We start from the raw sequence: 19,460 nt of genomic DNA on the forward strand, positions 1-19,460 counted from the left end.
TCTGGGCCTTGGAGGCTAGAGGCGGAGTCGAGGGATCCTCCAGACTCAACACCAGTGGAGCTGGAGATGGGCAGACCCACACCACAGATGGTGGGCTGAGAGTGAGCAGAGGGGCTGATAGGATCCAGCAGAATTAGCTTTGATGAAGAAAACAGATTGATCTGAGGAGGCGGGACTAGGAGGTTAGGTGGGATTTCTTGCCAGAATGATAGCACAGATGATGAACATATTTGTATCTATGCATTCCAGTCTATTAAATCTCCCAAGTCCAGTTCTTGCTCGCCCTCAGTGGTGGCACAATGGGCCGGTTTTTTCCTTAGCCCCCCCAATCTCCACAGCCATATCCCCCATCACTAGGAACACTGCCCTTCGGGGCTACGTTAATTGGGACCAATTCAAGCTTCATCGTTGGTTATTCAGTTACAGTTTCTCCAAGGAAAGCAAAGAAGATGAAGAAGAATGATCCATAAAGAAAGTCTTTAATCTTATAACCCACGTGAATATAGGCAAGACTAACTCAGGGTAGTCAGAACATGAAAAAAAAAAAAAAAACGACAAACAACTGAACAGAATGGAGACTTTAAGTAAGGCAGCTGATGATGGGAAAACCGGTGAAGGGAGTTAACTAATAATGACTAATGAGCAAGTTAACTAAAGAGCTAAAAAAAAGTAAAAGACTCCTAAAAGTCATATGTATACATAAAATATTTTTTTAGAATTTAAAATACCTGGGTTTTTTGTTTTCTTTTCTTTTTATATACTTTAAAATGCGATTTATTCCTGTTAGTCAGAGCTGAATTTTCATCATCATTACTCAGGTCTCAGACATATCTTGTTAGAAATATTTCTAATATACTGAATTGCTCCTGAACAAACATTACTCATTTTTATCAATATTGAAACAAGTTGTTGTTTATCATGTTTTGTGGAAACCTGTGATTCTTTAATGAATTGAATGTTTAAAATGATCTTAATCTTTTGCAATATGTTTTACTGTCAGTTTAATACATACTTATATATTTATTTCAATGAATTTCTTACAAAAGTTTAAATATAAATGTCCTTTCGATTTAAATGTGCCCGAGACCTTTCTTGACAGTTGTAATTCTTGCCCACATTGACAGCTGCACTACTATTCCTGCTAAACCGCAGCGTCTCTCATTGAAAACATAAAAGTAATTACGTCTCCAGTGAAGTCAATGTAATTTGCAGTCTATTAGTGACAAATTCATTGGCATGCAGGATTGAACAGAGCATGATTAAAGACAAGCTAGTGGACCCTGAGATCTCTTCAGGTGGATTCGCTTTGAAATTATGCAGCAATTAACAGCTTTCGAGCAGAAAGCGGCGTCAGGCTGCCGGTCAATGATGGGAAGTTGTTGTTTGGTGTTCGGCTGTTTTTGTGAGTGAAAAACACCCCAGCCTCTGAGGGGAATGTTTAGAACCGGCTGCTGATTAACGAATGCCAAAACGAGTTCAAAGGAATAGAAAATTAAAGCGTAAAGATTTCTGAAATCTGCTCCATTTGTTTTCATGTTTTAATCTTTGATGCTCACCATTCTTACAGTTGTGTCTGAGCCAGCCGGTGTTCACAGGTTGGTTTTGTAACCCTTTTCAGCTGTTTCAATATAAAATGTATCATAAAAAGAGTTATGGCTTGTTTATACTCACAAGACAAATGAAACTGATAACTGAGATCCAGAAATCTATAATGTTATTTGCTATACATAGTGCTATCATGAAAAATAATTTCACTTATTTCATATTTTCAAAGTCAATATTATTTATGAATGTATTTATTTATATTTTATCATATATATATATATATATATATATATATATATATATATATATATATATATATATATATATATATTAACAAATAGAGAGTGTGTATAATAACTATCTATCTATCTATATATCTATCTATCTATCTATGTATCTATCTATTATTTCGTAAATGTATTTATTACTATATTATATTATAAATACTATAATATATTATTAGTTTTACATGTATATGCTCAATATAAAAAATATAATTAATATGAATATAATTTTATAATTAATATAATACATATAATTCTAAAATCATTGTTATATACGTTTTATTTATAAGTTTTAAAATATTTGTATAATACTATAAAATGATTATGTATTATTTGAATATTATTTATTTTCTTCCCAAATTATTAATATGAATATTTGTTAATTGTTATTTTAGATTTTCATTACTGTAAAAAAATACTGTAATGCAAAAAAATAAATTGTCCAATTAAACAGAACAATGCACAATACTTATAATATACTTACAATAAAAAAAAAAAATAATAAAAAAAAAAAAATATATATATATATATATATATATATATATATATATATATATATATATATATATATATTATTTTGGTTATTATTAATGTACCCCCACCCCCTTCTCTCTCTCTCTCCTTCTGTTCCTCATTATATAAACTTGACTTAGTTACATCTTTGTTTGTGTGTTTTGTGAAATATGAGCCAGACATTCCTCGACGGGTTTAGTGAGAAGTGTTTAAATTTCCTCTGGGTTGAACTGGGATGTTCAGTTTAGGTTATCAGCCAGACGTCACAGATGAACATGCCTCATATGTAGCCCTTCACGGCCCTGTCGGCCTCTTCCTCCACTTCATCAGCCTCTCCATCTCTCCTTCTGTCCTCCACTGCAGCCGAGAGCTGAATCTGCATAATTACAGGCCAGGGGTTAAAAAGTGTCTGGAAACCAGGTTCCGTCTGACAGCTGAGCTTCAAAGCCAGAGATAATAGAGGAGAGATCCCGTGGACTGTTGAAGTTGTTTGTTTATGTGTTATTTTGTTGCTGTTTCAACCTCACATTCAACTCACTGATGCATTTGTCACCAAACCACGTGGAAGGCCAATCCCAGCTTTCAGGTTTCAACTCGAGAGCGACTCTCTCTCGTTCTTAAACGCACCCTCTATGCTGTTAACTTCAGCCACAGATCTGCAATTACACCATAATTGTGGTAAATTCCTCTCAATATGAATGTGAAATATGGAACATGAAGAAGACATTAATTTGAAGTCGGTGCCCATTAAGGGATAATCGACGTGCAGCTGCCATAATTTCCTCTCTCGATTACGCAGTCTGCTGAATGCGCTCAGCGTCTCTGACTATTACTGCGCTCGGATCAGTTTTTACAGTTTGATGATATGGAAAATTGGCATTTGTTTGGCGGGTTTGGTGGCGCAGGTGCTGGGTGTTTGACTCGGGTGTAAATCCCCGCCGTGGCTGTTTGTGGACACCGCTCTGATGTTCCAGTGCACGCCCACGTCTGTTTGCTAAATTGGGTCAAATTCTGGGAATGTGCCGGGGCTCCTCCTGCAATATTCATGACATGACATTTCAGACTCCAGACATGTTTTCTAATTGGTGGACGCAGTTAATCACTGATGCCTTGCTTTGCGGGTTAAAAGCACCCAGAAAAAAACAAGAAAAAAAAAAAAAACGAAGACGGTGGAGTGAATTAGAAACAGCACAAGGCTGCGTGACAAAGGCAATTAAACAAATGAGGCAATTAAAAAAAAAAATGAAAGGTTATATTTATCATAGATCACTGAGACGTTTAGATTCTTTCATCGTTGGAGGGAGTCTGAAGCAGGGCGTTTTATGCAGTCGCATATGATTTTTTGATCTATGTGATAAAGTTCATGGGTTTTAAAACTTAAGGATGTGCTAGATGGTCCATCGAAAAACATAGAAATATAGAAAATGGAACTAATTGATGATGATTATGTAATAATAATGATAATAATTAACTGATGTTGTACTTTTGAAGTTTTTGTAAGTGTAATCATTCTTTTTACTGTAAAAAAAAACTGTATTGCAAAAAAAGATTTTCAATATTAAAATACAGAATTCATTTAATAATAATAATAATAATAATAATAATAATAATAATAAATGTTGTTGCTAAATGTACTCTATATGTTGCGCTATTGAAATCATAACTTTCTTTGTATTACAGTAAATGTTACAGTGATAAGAATGATGATACTATAATAATAATAATAATAATAATAATAATAATAATAATAATAATAATAATAATAATAATAATATTGTTATTATTATTATTATTATTATTATTATTATTATTATTATTATTATTATTATTATTATTATTATTATTATTAAAAAATGTTGTTTAATAATAATAATGATGATGATGATGATGATGATGGTGTTGATGATGGTAATAATAATCATAATAATAATACAACTCATCACTGTAACAAAAATGTATGATTTCAATAGCAATAGCAGTAAGCAATGCATATAATAATAATAATAATAATAATAATAATAATAATAATAATAATAATAATAATAATAATAGTAATGTAATACTTTAATGTAGTAAATACCATACTATATGCAATACTATAATATAGTAAAGTATAACTGAAATAATAATAACTAATTTTATTATAACATAACATAACATTACATGACATTATTATCATTGTGTTTCCAAATTATTATTATTTTACATACATATCTAAATTTATATATATATATATATATATATATATATATATATATAATTAACATTTAAGTTTAAATCAGATGTGCACATTTCTGGATAAATCATATCAAATTAGTTCCTGTGTGTCTGTTAATTGTGAAAATGTTTTATTGCCTTTAAAACATTGAGGATCACGTCTATTTCTAATCAGCTCTGCCCTGAAGGAAGAGAGGCATCAAAAGTCAGTGACAGTGGTGAAGTGTGTTTTAGCCTCCACTGTGTGGAATGCTGCTGAGCCACTGCTAATGTGAGTGCAGACAATGGCCTCCTTGAGGAAATGGAGAGAGTCCTGAGGGGAAGTGGTGTCAGTGGTCAGTGTGATAACCTGGCACCTAGCAATTACTGTCAGCGCTGCTCATTAATCTGTGAGAGTCCTTTACTCGCCACCGCTGCCTCGCCGTCCTGAAGACGCGGCTCTGCCCCGCTCCTCATTTGAGCTCGCTCTGCAGCTCGAGGGGAATTGACTGAAGGAATGCTAAATTTAGCTCGTTTTTGAATTGGTCTCTCCAACGCGTCTGAGGGTGGACATGTTTCTGTTACTATTGCTATTTACTATTTTTGATTTACTATTTATTTAGCAACAATGATTGTGTGGTTACAATAATGAACAAAAATATTTTGAAGAAAAAATGTAAGAACAGTACCGTTCAAAAGATCGGGGTCAGTAATAATTATTTTTATATGTTTATTTATTATATCAATGCTTTTAATGAGCGACAGCACATTAAATTGTTGCAAAATGACAGCAACAACATTTCAAATGTAACAAAACAATCTGTTTAAAAAAAAAATCTGTGAACTTTCTATTCATCAAAGAATGATGATAATAACGTAGCACAACATAACATAACATAACATAACATAACATACAGTAACAAAACATGACATAACAACATAACAACAAAGCATAACATAACATAAAACAAAACAAAACATACGGTAACATAACATAACAAAACAACAAAGCATAACATAACAAAACATAACATAACATAACATAACATAACATAACATAACATAACATAACCAGCATAACAACAAAGCATAACAAAACATAACAAAACATAACATAACATAACATAACATAACAACAAAACAAAACAAAACAAAACAAAACAAAACAAAACAAAACAAAACAAAACAAAACATACAGTAACATAACATAACAAAACAACAAAGCATAACAAAACAAAACATAACATAACATAACATAACATAACATAGCATAACAACAAAGCATAACATAACAAAACAAAGCATAACATAACATAACATAAACAAACCATCCAATATTCATGATAATTAAAATATTTCTCAAGTGAGAAAATCAGCATATGATTTCATGTGACACTCAAGACTGGTCTAATGATGCTGAAAATTCAGCTTTACCATCACAGCTATAAATTACCTTTTTAAATATATTCAAATGGAAACATTATCTGTATAATATTTTAAATTGTACAGATAATTCACACTATTACTGTTTTTGCTGTATTTTAACTAAATAAATACATCCTTGGTGAACATAAGAGATAATATAACCCCTAGTATGAAATATATTTAAAAAAAAATTCACTGACCTCAAACTTTTGAACAATTGCGTACGTGCTGATATATCTATATTAAATATTTGGATAAAGAAAAGAATCACAATATAGTTTTGTCAATGTTGTCATTTTGGTACATATACTGCATGCTTTTTGTAGTCAAGGAAAGCATATTCACAAAAACTATGCAAAATGCAGTGGAGGAAACAGAAAGAAGAAAAAAACTGAACGATGAAGAAACGAGTGTCCCCGACAGAGCTCGGTTTTCCCTCGGGCTAAACTGTCCCACCAGACGACCCCCAGCTTCCTCCTGACAAACGCCTGCTATCTTTCTCACATCAATCTCTTCCGAGCGCTGCTGTATCAGGAAATAAATGAGAGGAGATCGCCACCTCTTCTGTCACTGCCTTAATGTGTGAGATAAGCAGCTCCTTCCATAATTACAATCCTCCAAAATAATTGTAACAAAAGAGGCTAAACGCTTAGCGGTAGTTTTAATTAGCCCATGCTTCAAATTAATAATTGCCGCTTAAATCAGAAATCAGGCCCACTGTTGTGGTGGCTGCTTCGTTTTAATAACAGTGGCACTCGTCGGCTGTTTATTACATTATTTCTCAATGGGAGGCTTTCACCGGGGGCTGCGGAGGGGGGGGGGGGGGATGCAGGCGCTCTATTTGGTTATCTTTCAAATGCAGCAAACCTCAGCTTAGATTAAATTCATTCGCTTTTCCATGGATATCGCTGTTCATTTCCCTCCTTCATTGGCGGTGTTGGGAAGAGGCAGAGGAGAGGTGGAGTACGAAAGAATGGAGGGAGAAAACTGCCAATGCCACATATTCCAGAACATAATCATGCCACCAACAATATCAGCAGCGTAATAAAGCGTCTGGCCGCCGCTGTTTAACATACGATGTGTCTTCAACGCACCCATAAAACTAAATATATGGCCCAGAGAAATTTTGGTAATGTGTTTATGTGAAGTCTGAATATACCGCTGGTGTGTTCTCAGAGGAAGGAAGGTGGGCAGTGCCTCCTCCGAAAACGATCGACTGTACACAAATCAAGCAAAACAAACATTACGAAAGAGGAGATTAAATCATGTCTTCAGTGTGTTTTCAGAGATTGGCCGATTCGCTCTATGATAATCTGGCCAGTGTTATTTTAGTATTATTGAGATGCTGTTATAGTTTGAAACATATTTTGAATTAGTTTGTATTTGTATCTAAGTGCAGCAATTTAGATGTATTTACACAAACTGAAACTGGGCACAGGAACCGAAGAAAACACAGGACTTAAATACAGTGAAACAAACAATTCAAACAGGTGCAGACGCTAATCTAATCAATTACAAACCAATGGAACAAACCACTAGTCTAGAGACTAGAAAAAACAAGAAAAACCTAGAACAAAACCAGACTAAACTGAACACACACTTAACAGCCTTCTTGACTGTAGATATGCTTTCATAAACCCACATGCAAGAAAAATATGTTTGTATATTGCCATTGTGCTATAGAAAATTGTTTATCATTTTGTACAGTTACACTTTGTAATTAAAAATGTCAAACAATATAAATTTTTTTCAGTAAAAATGTGTGTCATATTATGAAATAGCATTGTTATCACTATATATATTATAAAGTAGCACAACCAACAGTAATAGTAGTCATATTACAAAATAGTTATAATATTAGTAACTTGTTTGGAGAATTTAAATGTTATAAAACTCAGTCTTATTCATACTTAATTTCATTTCGTTAATATCTTAAATTCAAATGTTAAGTTTTGACAGCCCTGAAAGTACATTTGGTCACACTTTTATTTTGTGTCATTGTTACAGTGTAATTATACATTTAAGTACTGAGTAATATTAATTAACTACATGTACTTATATATGGTTAGGGTTTGGCTTAGGGTTAAATGCATGTAATTAAGCATAATTTATTGTTATTATAATAGTAAGCACATCACATGCAATGTGTGTAACAAGGACACCTTAAAATAAAGTGTTACTGTACATTTTATAATTTATTTGAGGCAGGATGTTTTTTGTTGTAGGTGTTAAGGAGGGCCTTAACAGTTCAGAGGGGGTGCTAATTAAATTGATTGTGTTTATTTACAGCAGCTTTTTTTTTTTTGGTATTTAACTTTTCATATGCAACTTTTATTAGTAATATAACTTCTAATGCCAGCTGTCAAATATGATACTTACAAATTAATAAGATTTATGAATGTGCATAGGTGAGAGAAAAAGGGATTTCTTTTTCTTTTGTTTTTTTATTGTTTTTAAATATCTATTTAGTCATTTTTTTCTGACCATCTAGTGTCAGTCACCCTCAATACCGACTGCCAGGAAAACATGGTACAATCTAACCAGTTTTTTTTTTTTTATTTATTTTTTTTTTACAATATATAAAGTGCCAACAATTCATACTATTCACAACTATTTCCATACAGAGACGGGCACGCGCTCCTGATGCTGAGATGTGTCGTATCATTTGTCGACAATAGCCAGAAATATTGTCAAAAGCATAAAAAATTGGCACTATTAAGAGGATTTAGCATTTCGAATTAATGTAGGCCTGTTAAATTATTCTTATTATTAGGATTATTATTATTATTATTATTATTATTATTATTATTATTATTATTATTATTATTATTATTATTATTATTATTAGGTTACTTTTATTATTCAATTATATACAATTATTGCCCCACAATCATTTCATAGCGCATTACTGCATGACATGCTGTGAGAATAATTAAGGCTTAATTAATTAAGGCTTAGCTTACTCCTCATTGAAAATGTTTTTTTTTTTCTATTAATTTATGCAACATATTATAGACCTGCAATTAAATTATTAACACTGCTGTCATCAATGAAAATGAAGGTTTATTTCGTGCAACGATTTTCAAAAACCACCTGTTTAACAAGAAATACGTGTCTTCTCATGTTTTTAAGTATACGGACCACAAGGGAAATATTAAGGGAATAATTTAAGACAGCTATATAATGTTGTTAGCATATGTTGAAGTAGTTTCATCTCTCGTTGACTCAGAGAATATGTGCGGTTAATGCAGTGTTAGAATGCGCTGTCCAATTTTATTATTATTTTTTCTTTACTTTCACTTTCTCTGTAGTGAATTGACTGACATTCACCAGCATAACTTGTGTTGCTTGACCCCTCCCCCATAATATCAGTTGTGAATAGGCCACCTATTTTATTTTTCAATGTTAATGGTGGGGGGACTGTACCAGGGCTAAGCAAGTTTCTGATTGGGCTATAGCACCATCAAGCCCCGCCCTAGTGTCTCCACTGATTTGAGGCATTACCTTTACCATACTAGTGTTTCATAAACAGGCTGCTTTCCCCACTATTAGGAGAAATCACGCTCACACATTGAGCCCATTGTCTTCACACTGACTGTTAACCAGTCTCACGCTGCTGCAGTCATAACTAGGGGTTATTTGCACCTTAGCGTTCTTCCTTTAGTTTCTTAATTGTCTGTAGCACCCTCTCACTGCCCAGTGCAGTGCTCTGTATTTGGAGGGTAATGCCGTGTCAGGGGACCCAAGTGCCTGGAAGGCTCTGCCACTGACAGCTGTAAATTTGATTCATCGTCCTGTCAGGTGGCTATGTCATGTGTGCCCAGCACGCTGACATAAAGATAACTGACATCTTGCTGTCATTAAGGCCTGGGAAGCACCGTCAATCTCTCGTCGCTGTGTTTATTCCCACTTTTCTTTGTCACTTATTTCTTCCTCGACCCCTCAGAAGAAGCACCTGTCACCCTCAGACCAGGCCTCGTTTTTCTCGCACCGTTTCATCTCCCGCCTTCTGGAATAATTTGGTGATGGATTAAACGCCGTAGCTGAAGCCGCGGGACTCCGAGGTGCGCAAGGGCCGATTGAAGACGGACTGATTCCAGTTCTCCGTCTCGCTGTGCTATCCATCACCACCAAGAGCTGGATGACTCTCTGTTGCTCTGGGAAAGTGTCCTATTAGCAGGGCTTGATGAAATATGTGTTTGAGGTATCTTGGGTTTTAGCAATGTTGACATTAGATGAAAGCGATGATTCTATCAGCGGAAAGTCAAAATAATGTTTGTATTTAAACTGTAAAATTGAAAGGATAAGTCATGAGTTAGAATAGCAAATATTGTTGGAGCGTGTTGTATAAAATTGAGGCAACCATTTAAAATTTTAACCGTGAACAAAAAAACATAGATGCTACAGTTAGTGTTAATGCTTACATTTAATATTAATGGAAATCTTTTCATTTGTCATTTTGCTTTTGATTTATTTGATGTTTTAATGACATTTGTGTCTGATATTAAGTTTATGCATTTTTTTTTTTTTTTACTACATATCCATATTAAACAATATTACAATATAATAATAATAATAATAATAATAATAATAATAATAATAATAATAATAATAATAATAATAATAATAATAATAATAATACGTATTATTATTATTATTATTATTATTATTATTATTATTATTATTATTATTATTATTATTATTGGTATATTGATATGTAATCACAAAATATTTGGCTATTTTCCCTTCATTATTTATTATTATTTTTTAATAAAAAACACTATTATTTATAATACTTATCTGTAAACTAAAATAATAATGCTAATAATAACATTATTATTATTAATAATAATAATAAAGTCCCAATGACATATAATCACAACCTTTCAAACAAGCACAGCAAACCTTGACCTTTTTTTTTGATCACAATTTAGCTTTAATTTCTTAATCTGAGAAACTGCAATTCACTTTCCTTAGGGTATTATATTTTAGCACACACATTACAAAAAAAAAAATTTCAAGATAAAAACAAAAGACACATTTCACTTTTTTTTTCATTTTTAATATTTTATATCCCACCATTCTATGGGATAATCAGGCTTCCAGCCATTCAAATCCCTCACCCTAAATTTGATAGTGAAAAGTGTGGTTAGCAAGCTAATTTGTTTTATGGGACAGCATATTTTTTGAAGCATGTCGTGTATCCTTCACTGAGGAAGCGAGTGAATGACCGAACAAAGCACTGTGACATCCTCGTACATGTACATAATAAAACGGCCAAATAAAAATTCACCTTTTCTATCACGCCGTTGTTCCTCCTCAGGGACGGATGCTAATGCTACAGCTAGCGGCAGTGGTGTGTGTCTGTTCCTGAGGGAGGTCTGCATTAACCTGAGGCCATTCTGCATTATGATAAAGATAGAACCGAGTCTACGGCTCCTAATCAGCCACTATCAGTCTATAACACTGGCCCCAGGGCCAACCAGCCACAGCTAGCATCGCACCCACTCAGTTTAGCACCCCGCGTGTTTGTTTCCTCGCTAATAGATGACGTTTGTTAAACAGTAAGTCGTTTACGGATGTTAAATAACTCAGAAGAGGCCTGGGAGAGGCGCTGGGGAGCTGCTCGGATAAAGTCGTCATTATAATGAACGTAAAGAAAAATACGAGGCTGACAGAGACCCTCAGAGGGCGTCGCTTGGGTTTTCATTTGTGAAATCATTTACTCCACACACTGAATTCGGGATTGTCAACTACCGCAGTATGACATCTGCCTTTGTTTAAAACAAGCTTGAATTTCCTGTAACAATCCCCCACACTGATTGCCATATGAGGTCCTCCAAATCTAAATAAACGCTCCCCGAGGCTCCAGCCCTTCTTCCAGCGTTTCAAACAGAGCTGCTTCTTCCTGGCAGTCTCCTGTCTGTTCCTGCAAAGCATCTGTGCACCAATCCAGTTACTTTATCTCCTCCGCCACGCTTTCCTCATCTGCTTAGTGTCAGCTCGGGCCTATTAGACAGATAAGGGCTTCCCTTGAATCTCTTACAGGCAGGGGTTTTTGCCGTCGATTTCTCGCATGCCAACTCGAATCACGCTCTTACTCTCTATCGTTCTTTCTCTCTCGTTTCCCGCAGTCATTACGAGCAGGACCGCTCGGCACTGAAGAAGAAGGAGTGGGAGCGAAGGACACAGGAAGTGCAGCAGGATGAAGACTTGTTCTCTACCGGATTTAATCTGTTTGGTGAGCCGTACAAGGTAAGGTTTCGCCAAAAGGCCCGATCAGAGCACACATACAGTACACACTCATCATCTGACACAGGGCATCATGCCAGCTAAAGGATGCTGAGTTGCTCTCTTTACATCCAATATTTACTCAACTCCTGCCCTCCCTCAGGTTCAACTGGAATTGGTTTGAAGGAATGCTTATGATCAGGGTTATGCAATTTTTCCCCCTTTAGTAAAATATAACTTTTAGGATTAAAGCTAGGCTGTAAAGGGTAAAGTTATATCTAAAACTTGATATAGGCATTTGAAAAATGACTTGAGGAAGAGTAGTTAATGACAGAATTCCTTTCAACGTGAAATTTTACCAATTGTACTTTCACATTGCCAGTTTATATTGTCAACGAATTACAAAAAAAAATGTGTTTACATTCAACACAATCTCTCAACCATCACCCACTATTCTCCAGGATTATGTCCATGCCAACAGTTGATCTACAATGAATGGCAATCATGTATAGTTGCTGTATATACACACACAAATAAAATGAAAATAAGAACTAAATAAAATATGAAATGCATCTATCCAGTTGACATCCATTAAGAGTTTAACAGAGATATTCAGTCGAAAAAAGGCATTATTTAAAGCACTCAAGTGCCAGACCTTAAAAAGTAGGGGAAAAAACGACTGGAGTCGAAATTGTTAAATAACAAAATGACATTAACAAAAATGACAATAACGCATTGGCTATAGACGGTTTCAACGGAATCAACATAAACAAACGTTACTGCGCATGCGCGCTTTTGTGGACCTAACTTAACTTCCGGTAGACTCCAAATAGAATCAATAACAACAGCCAAGTCCGTCTAAAATAGATATTTTTTGATAACAAACAAAATATGTTTGCTGCGTGGATCAGGCGGACTTAATGAAAATGCTAATTCATTCTTTGGCAGCAGGAGATGTTTTAAAGCATAGACATAAAGCGCGAGAAATAGAGGTTTCCCCAGTAACAGCTGTAAACGAAGCAGAGCTGGTACGCTCATACGCTGCTATCAGGCATATAACATGCAAGTCTTCCTTCAGAAATACAGCGATATAAAAACACCCGTGCCTCGTTTTGATATTTAAACATAAATGTAAGGAATCCGTATTATTAAACGTGCAGTACGTAACGTTACGTTACTCATGTTTATTTAACGAAGCCTTTTTGAAAATCAATCAGTTTTAAAATTGTGGCGAGTCTCCAAAAATAAATAAATGTATGGGAAACACATCATGCAGCACAAACACCTGAGCCCAACTTCAGTCTACTCATCACCTTGACTTTAACTGCGTTTGTAGATGGCACCGCAGGCAGACCGATATACACAACACAGAGCGAAAGTTAACTTAGGTTCAGGCGCGTGCGCCCGATGAAACCGTCTATATTAAAGGGTTTCTTCTAGCAAAATACAAAGAAAAAAAATAATAATAAACTGTATACAAACTAGCAATGAATATTACAAGTAAAACAGAATATTCAACAGTTTTGTCCAATGGTGATTGAATTATGAAAATTTGCAATTACATACCCCGAATGTAGCCTGAACTGAATGTGAATTTGCGGTGAACATTTCCTCCAGGCAATCAAGCTGTATTTATTTAAGCTTGTGCCTGCTGTGATTCAACAGAGTTACATGGACATGTAGGTGAAATGTCAAATTCGTGTGCAAAATGCATAACAAAATCATAAATCTACTTTGTCAAACTGATCTTTGTATATTCGTATTTCCATAACCTTTATTGCATTAACATAACTGCAGTATGGCAACTGTTAACAAGAAAAAGAAAGACCCAAATTACAGTTCTTAAATAGCTATTTGGCTAACACTGATTTGCCTTCAAGGAAGGCCTAGGTGACATCAGTCGAAAAGAAAGTACTGTATTTGTTACACTTTTCTGGATCACGAAAACAAACAGGAATATTGTACACAGTTGAATTTTGGACAGAAAGGCCTGAAATGTGTATAAAAGTTGTAAACAGGGATTCAGAACAGTTGAATGGCAGGAAGAAATCAAACACGTTGGTACATGTCACCACTCAAGGAACATCACTTTTATTGCGTCAATACGCATCAAGGTCGCCCTTCCAGCCCCAGGTAGCTTACTTGTTTCTTTAGTTAGCTGTTAGCAAGGGTCGAGACAGACCATCTCCGAGAGTGAAGCACCGTCATTACCGCTCTCCTGAGGTCCTCAGGGGCCAGAGAGCATGATCAATCTTCCCCTGGTCCTCTGTGTTCAGTCAGAGCCTTTCACCCCGGAGCGACTGGAAAGCCTGGATGAGGATGATCTTACCGTCACTCGGCACTTACTCATGCTTTAATTGTTCCATCTGTGTCATTTCCGCAATACCGTCATGTAAACAGTTATGATGGGATGAGTTGTGACAGGTACTGACAACATTTTACAGCTTTGGTTTTGATCCAGAACAGGGATTTTCTCTCTTTTAATAGCAAGTTTTCACTTGAGCGTGGCTTGAAGACCTTTTCTGGTTTGATTGACAGCGTCGCTTAGAGTTTGGCAGTTAAACGGCCGCGATATTTTCCCAGGGAAAGCTGTGATTGAGGGTAAGTTTAGCTCGATCGAGTTGAATATACTGTGGAATAAAGCATATGTCAGCTTGTATATTTTAGTCCTGTCAGAGGATCTGTGATAATTGATGCAGATACGTCAAATGATTTATGAGCTCGATTTACCATCGGGGACATCCGAGTTGAGTTTACTAGAAAAGCTAATTCCCTCATAAATGGTGTTCAAACATGTAAACTGGAGCTTTGAAGCAAGGAATGCCTTTTTCACAGAAGAAAGGCCTGAAATGTGTCTGTTGCTTCCCACAGAGCAGCAGGATGAAGATGTAGTGCTGCCTTCTTTTCTTTCTTTCTTTTTTTGAGGGCTAATTACAGTTCTCCTAAGACAAGACACGCTCTCTCCCCCTCCTTTTGGTTTTGCGTTTAATTTTTTTTTTCCTCCTTAACTTCATATCTGCATTCCCTCTCTCTCTCTTTTTCTCTAATCAGCTCTACACATGCCATTTATCTTCATCTGGTCCAGACCTCTTCCTCTTAGCCTCTGAAATTAGTTGCCTCAACATCAGAGCTCTCTGCTAAAAAACAACTTCAGCCTCACATATATAAAGCTAAAATTGGGTCGCTGCTGACGTGGAGCTGGAGCTGCGAGGGGAGCTTTTGCTTAGAGTTTTAATGCGAGAATCATTGGTCTCTGAGATACTTGCGGGGTGACATCAGGTGGAGGGTACATTTGTTGCTTCTTTTGCTTTATTTATATTGCGTGTTTAAGACTAAATCCCCAGTGAGCAAGCGCAAGGTGTTTGTGATAATGAAAAACTCTAAGTTAGGACAGACATTGGCTACAAGGTGAAGATGTCAGTCTATGGTCGCTCAAGAAGAAAAACTTCTTAAAAGCCATCAGTGATAAATCCAACGGGTCTATTTGTCCAAGAAACTACAGTGCTCCCAATTGTTTTTTTGGTAACAATTTAGTATAGGGTCCAATTCACAATAATAACTAGTTGCTTATTAGCATGTGTATTATTAACATATTGGCTGTTTATTAGTGCTTATAAAGTACATATAATGCATGACATCCATAATCCTACCCAATACCCTAAACTTAACAACTACCTTATAAACTTAATAAGCAGCAAATAAGGAGTTAATTGAGACAAAAGTCATAGTTAATGGTTAGTAAATAGTGAGAATTGGACCCTAAAATAAAGTGTGACCGTTTTTGTTGTTGTTGTTGTTTTTGGACAATTAATACACATTTAAATCAAATTTCTTGTCAATTTTCAATTGCATATAGTGCATATACACAATTTTAAAAGAATGGTTTTCATTTTTACAAATATTTTAAAGTATAAGAAAATAAACATTTTTAATCAGCAGGGACATATTAAATTGATCAATAAAGGCAGCACAAGATTTGTACTCAATCAATCAATCAATAAAATAAGCAGACTTAATATGACTTGTTTCTGCATCATTTAGCATATGGACTGGGGTAATGATGCTTAAAATTCAGCTTTGCATCAAAGGAATAGAGAACATTAAAAAATGTATTAAAATACAAAACAATAATTTTAATTTTAATAATATTTTACATTATTACCAATTGTATTTGTATTGTATTTTAAATTTAACCTTATTAAATAATAATAATAATTAAAAAAATAATAATAATACAAAAGTATGAATGTATTGCTTTAGAGAACAAACATTAAATCAATACCACTTGTTTGTGGCACTGCAGTACAAAAACCTTGCAATTGAGCCTTGAGAACATACCAGGAGTCTTGAGTAAGTAATTATTGTCAGCACAAACATGCCACCTTTTGTGTAAATCATGCTTATTATAGATTTATTCACTAAACACGGTGCTATTTGCTTGGTGCAATTAACGTCGCATTATTAAGAAAGCAGGGGGTAAAATGACTTCCATTGCAAAAAAAAAAAAAAAACAAAAAAAAAAAAAACAGATATTTGTTAAAATGTTCTATTGATCATGGCAGTTATTCATCAAATGATGGAGTAAAGCGTTACAAACAGGCTCCAGATGTGAGGAGTAGTGGCACACCTTCAGCATTTTAAAGAGCTGATTCAGGTGATCGCAGTGGTGCTGGATTGTGTGCTCTGCTGCATCCTTCGTAATCTAGCACTGCGAGACAGGGAATTGTGCCGTGAAAATTGCATTCGGCACTAATTTTGTGGGCGCGTGTGTGCCGTTACTTGATTAGTGTAATTCCTTTAGTGAATCTTGAACAAAAACAACACAGACATCACATGCAAATTAACAGCACAATCAATGGGCACAATTCATTCTCACTGAATTCCCCAATTGTCTCATTTCACTAGTGCACTGGACAAGGAGTGAGCCATTTCTAGAGCTGTCCAGTGCACCGAAAGGCTCATTCCCTAGAAATGCCCAGAATGTTAAGTATATAATGTGTTTTGTACATAAAGATTGCGTGTATTATTTCTGCATTTATTTATATATTACTTTAAGTGTTATACTAGTATTATTCCTATGCTAATATTGTGTTTATTAATATTTATCTGATTTGACTTTAATTTTAGTGTAACTGAGTAATTTTGTTATGTGCTACAGTTATTTTTATTAGTTTTTCTTTTATTATTTCTGTTTCAACTTTCTTTTCAGTTTTAGTCAATTAGGACTTCAACTTGAAATGATTATTATCATCATCATCATTATTATTATTATTATTATTATTATTATTATTATTATTATTATTATTATTATTATTATGTTTAATATTGAGTTTAGAAAGTTTGAATATTGAAAGTTTATTTGTAAATGTATATTACTGTATAAATTATTTTTCAATAATAATAAAAATTGTTATCGTTTTATTTTTTCTTTCTTTCAAATAGTGAAACATTTATGTTTTTTTTAAATGAATTTAGTGTTTTAACAATAATTTTAACAATTGCTATTTAGTTATGTAATATTAATATACATATTCGAGGTATGAGACAATGTACAAAAAACATTTGACTAAATAAACTGGAACAAACACTAAGTTGTTGTCGTTATTAGTATTATTATTTTAAAATGCATTGACTTTGGGTTGTTATTAATCTTTTGCAAACAAAAGAGAGAGAGAGAGAGAGAGAGAGAGAGAGAGAGAGATCTAAAAAAGAAATAAAAGGGGGTACTCATTTGCGTGTGTAATTTGGTGTAATATTATTTAATTCAATAAAAATTCATAGACATTTAATTAAAGCACATTTATTCTGTATTTTGGAGGCACTGTGCATGTACACTGTACAGAAATAAAAATGCACTCTTGATAAATGGCGGCTCAAACCATTTCTGAGTGAGTTTGCATAGAGAATGTAATTGTTCCTGGCCCACAGGAATGTGCTGCCCCAGCATTCCTCGCTGCAGCTGTGCGGTTGCATCACTCTCCTGAATGATGTGCTGTGCTTTGAACCTGACTCCATTCAGTGAGCCACACTGTGTCCTGTCAAATGTGAGAGGGATTTGTAGCTCAAAGCGGCCGCTGAAGCGGAGCACAACGGAGAATGCAGACAGGAGCTCGGTGAGAGCTTCTTGCCGCCGAAGACGCTGCAATGTTTGAAAGATTAACAAGAAAAGCTCTACGTGAATACGAGTATGTCCAAAAAATGTGAACCAAAGTTAAAGGTGCCATATGTAATAAGGCATAAAAATATGGTAATGTATTTGCAGATATATATATATATATATATATATATATATATATATATATATATATATATATATATATATATATATATATATATATATATATTCTAAGTTAACATATTTGTATCTTTAAAAAATAATGCTACAGCAGTAATTCTGCTTTGAAATGTGTGTTCCATGTCGGAATGTCTGTTATGTTTTGGTCTGTTTGACTCCACCCATTACCATTTTACCAACCTGATCTCAGTTTTTACATATTTTACAAGGTGGCTAATTTATACGAATCCCTACAACATCACACGTACAAATTATTATTATTATTATTTTTCTTTTGCCAAATCGTACATATTTTACGAGTTGCACAATTCATATGATTTCGTACAACATACACCTAACCCCACCCCTAAACCTAGCCATCACTGCGATCTAGATAAATTTGAACAAAATTGCATGAGTAAAGACTTATGTGTTCATAGAAATTAGCCACCTCGTAAAATATATTCAGATCGGTTGTTAGATAGCATTGAATTTACCCAATATTATTTAGACTCCCCGGATTGCAAATTAGAAGATAACACAGTGTATTGCAAATTCTACCCAACCCTTAAAAGCCTCAGCATTGAGGCAGCATTGACTGCAACTTTCAGTATAAAGCTCATCGCCTTCCATTATCAATTGTGCACATTTCTGTTGTGTATTCTCAATTTGCAACCCATGTGATAAAAATACCAACACCAATTTCAACCACTAGCTGTCAACATTACATACCTCACCTCTAAACATTTCCCTCCAAGATGGTATCTATAATTACGCTAAATATTTAATAGGGATATGCCGGTATCCAATTTTCATGTTGTGATTAATTGCTTATGCTTTTATCACGGTATTATCCCGGTATTTAAATTTATTTTCAGAAAAGTGTCCATTATACAGTATAACAGGTTTAATAACTCTTTTCTTATAACAAAAATAACTAAACATTTAAATACAATAAAGCAATACAGAAAATATATAAAGTTATAGTGCAA

The 19,460-nt window shown here is 34.4% G+C and overlaps 1 protein-coding gene across 1 annotated transcript in view; it reads left to right on the top strand.

The window, feature by feature from the left end:
* Positions 1-19,460, top strand: part of LOC113114350 (AF4/FMR2 family member 2-like) — a 198,513-nt gene that overhangs the window by 40,024 nt on the left and 139,029 nt on the right. Inside the window, exon 2 of the mRNA XM_026281262.1 lies at positions 12,098-12,218. Coding sequence (XP_026137047.1) covers positions 12,098-12,218 — 121 coding nt within the window. The remainder of the gene's footprint in view (positions 1-12,097; positions 12,219-19,460) is intronic.

Source organism: Carassius auratus, chromosome 14, assembly GCF_003368295.1.
Source record: "Carassius auratus strain Wakin chromosome 14, ASM336829v1, whole genome shotgun sequence".
Classification (NCBI taxonomy): domain Eukaryota; kingdom Metazoa; phylum Chordata; class Actinopteri; order Cypriniformes; family Cyprinidae; genus Carassius; species Carassius auratus.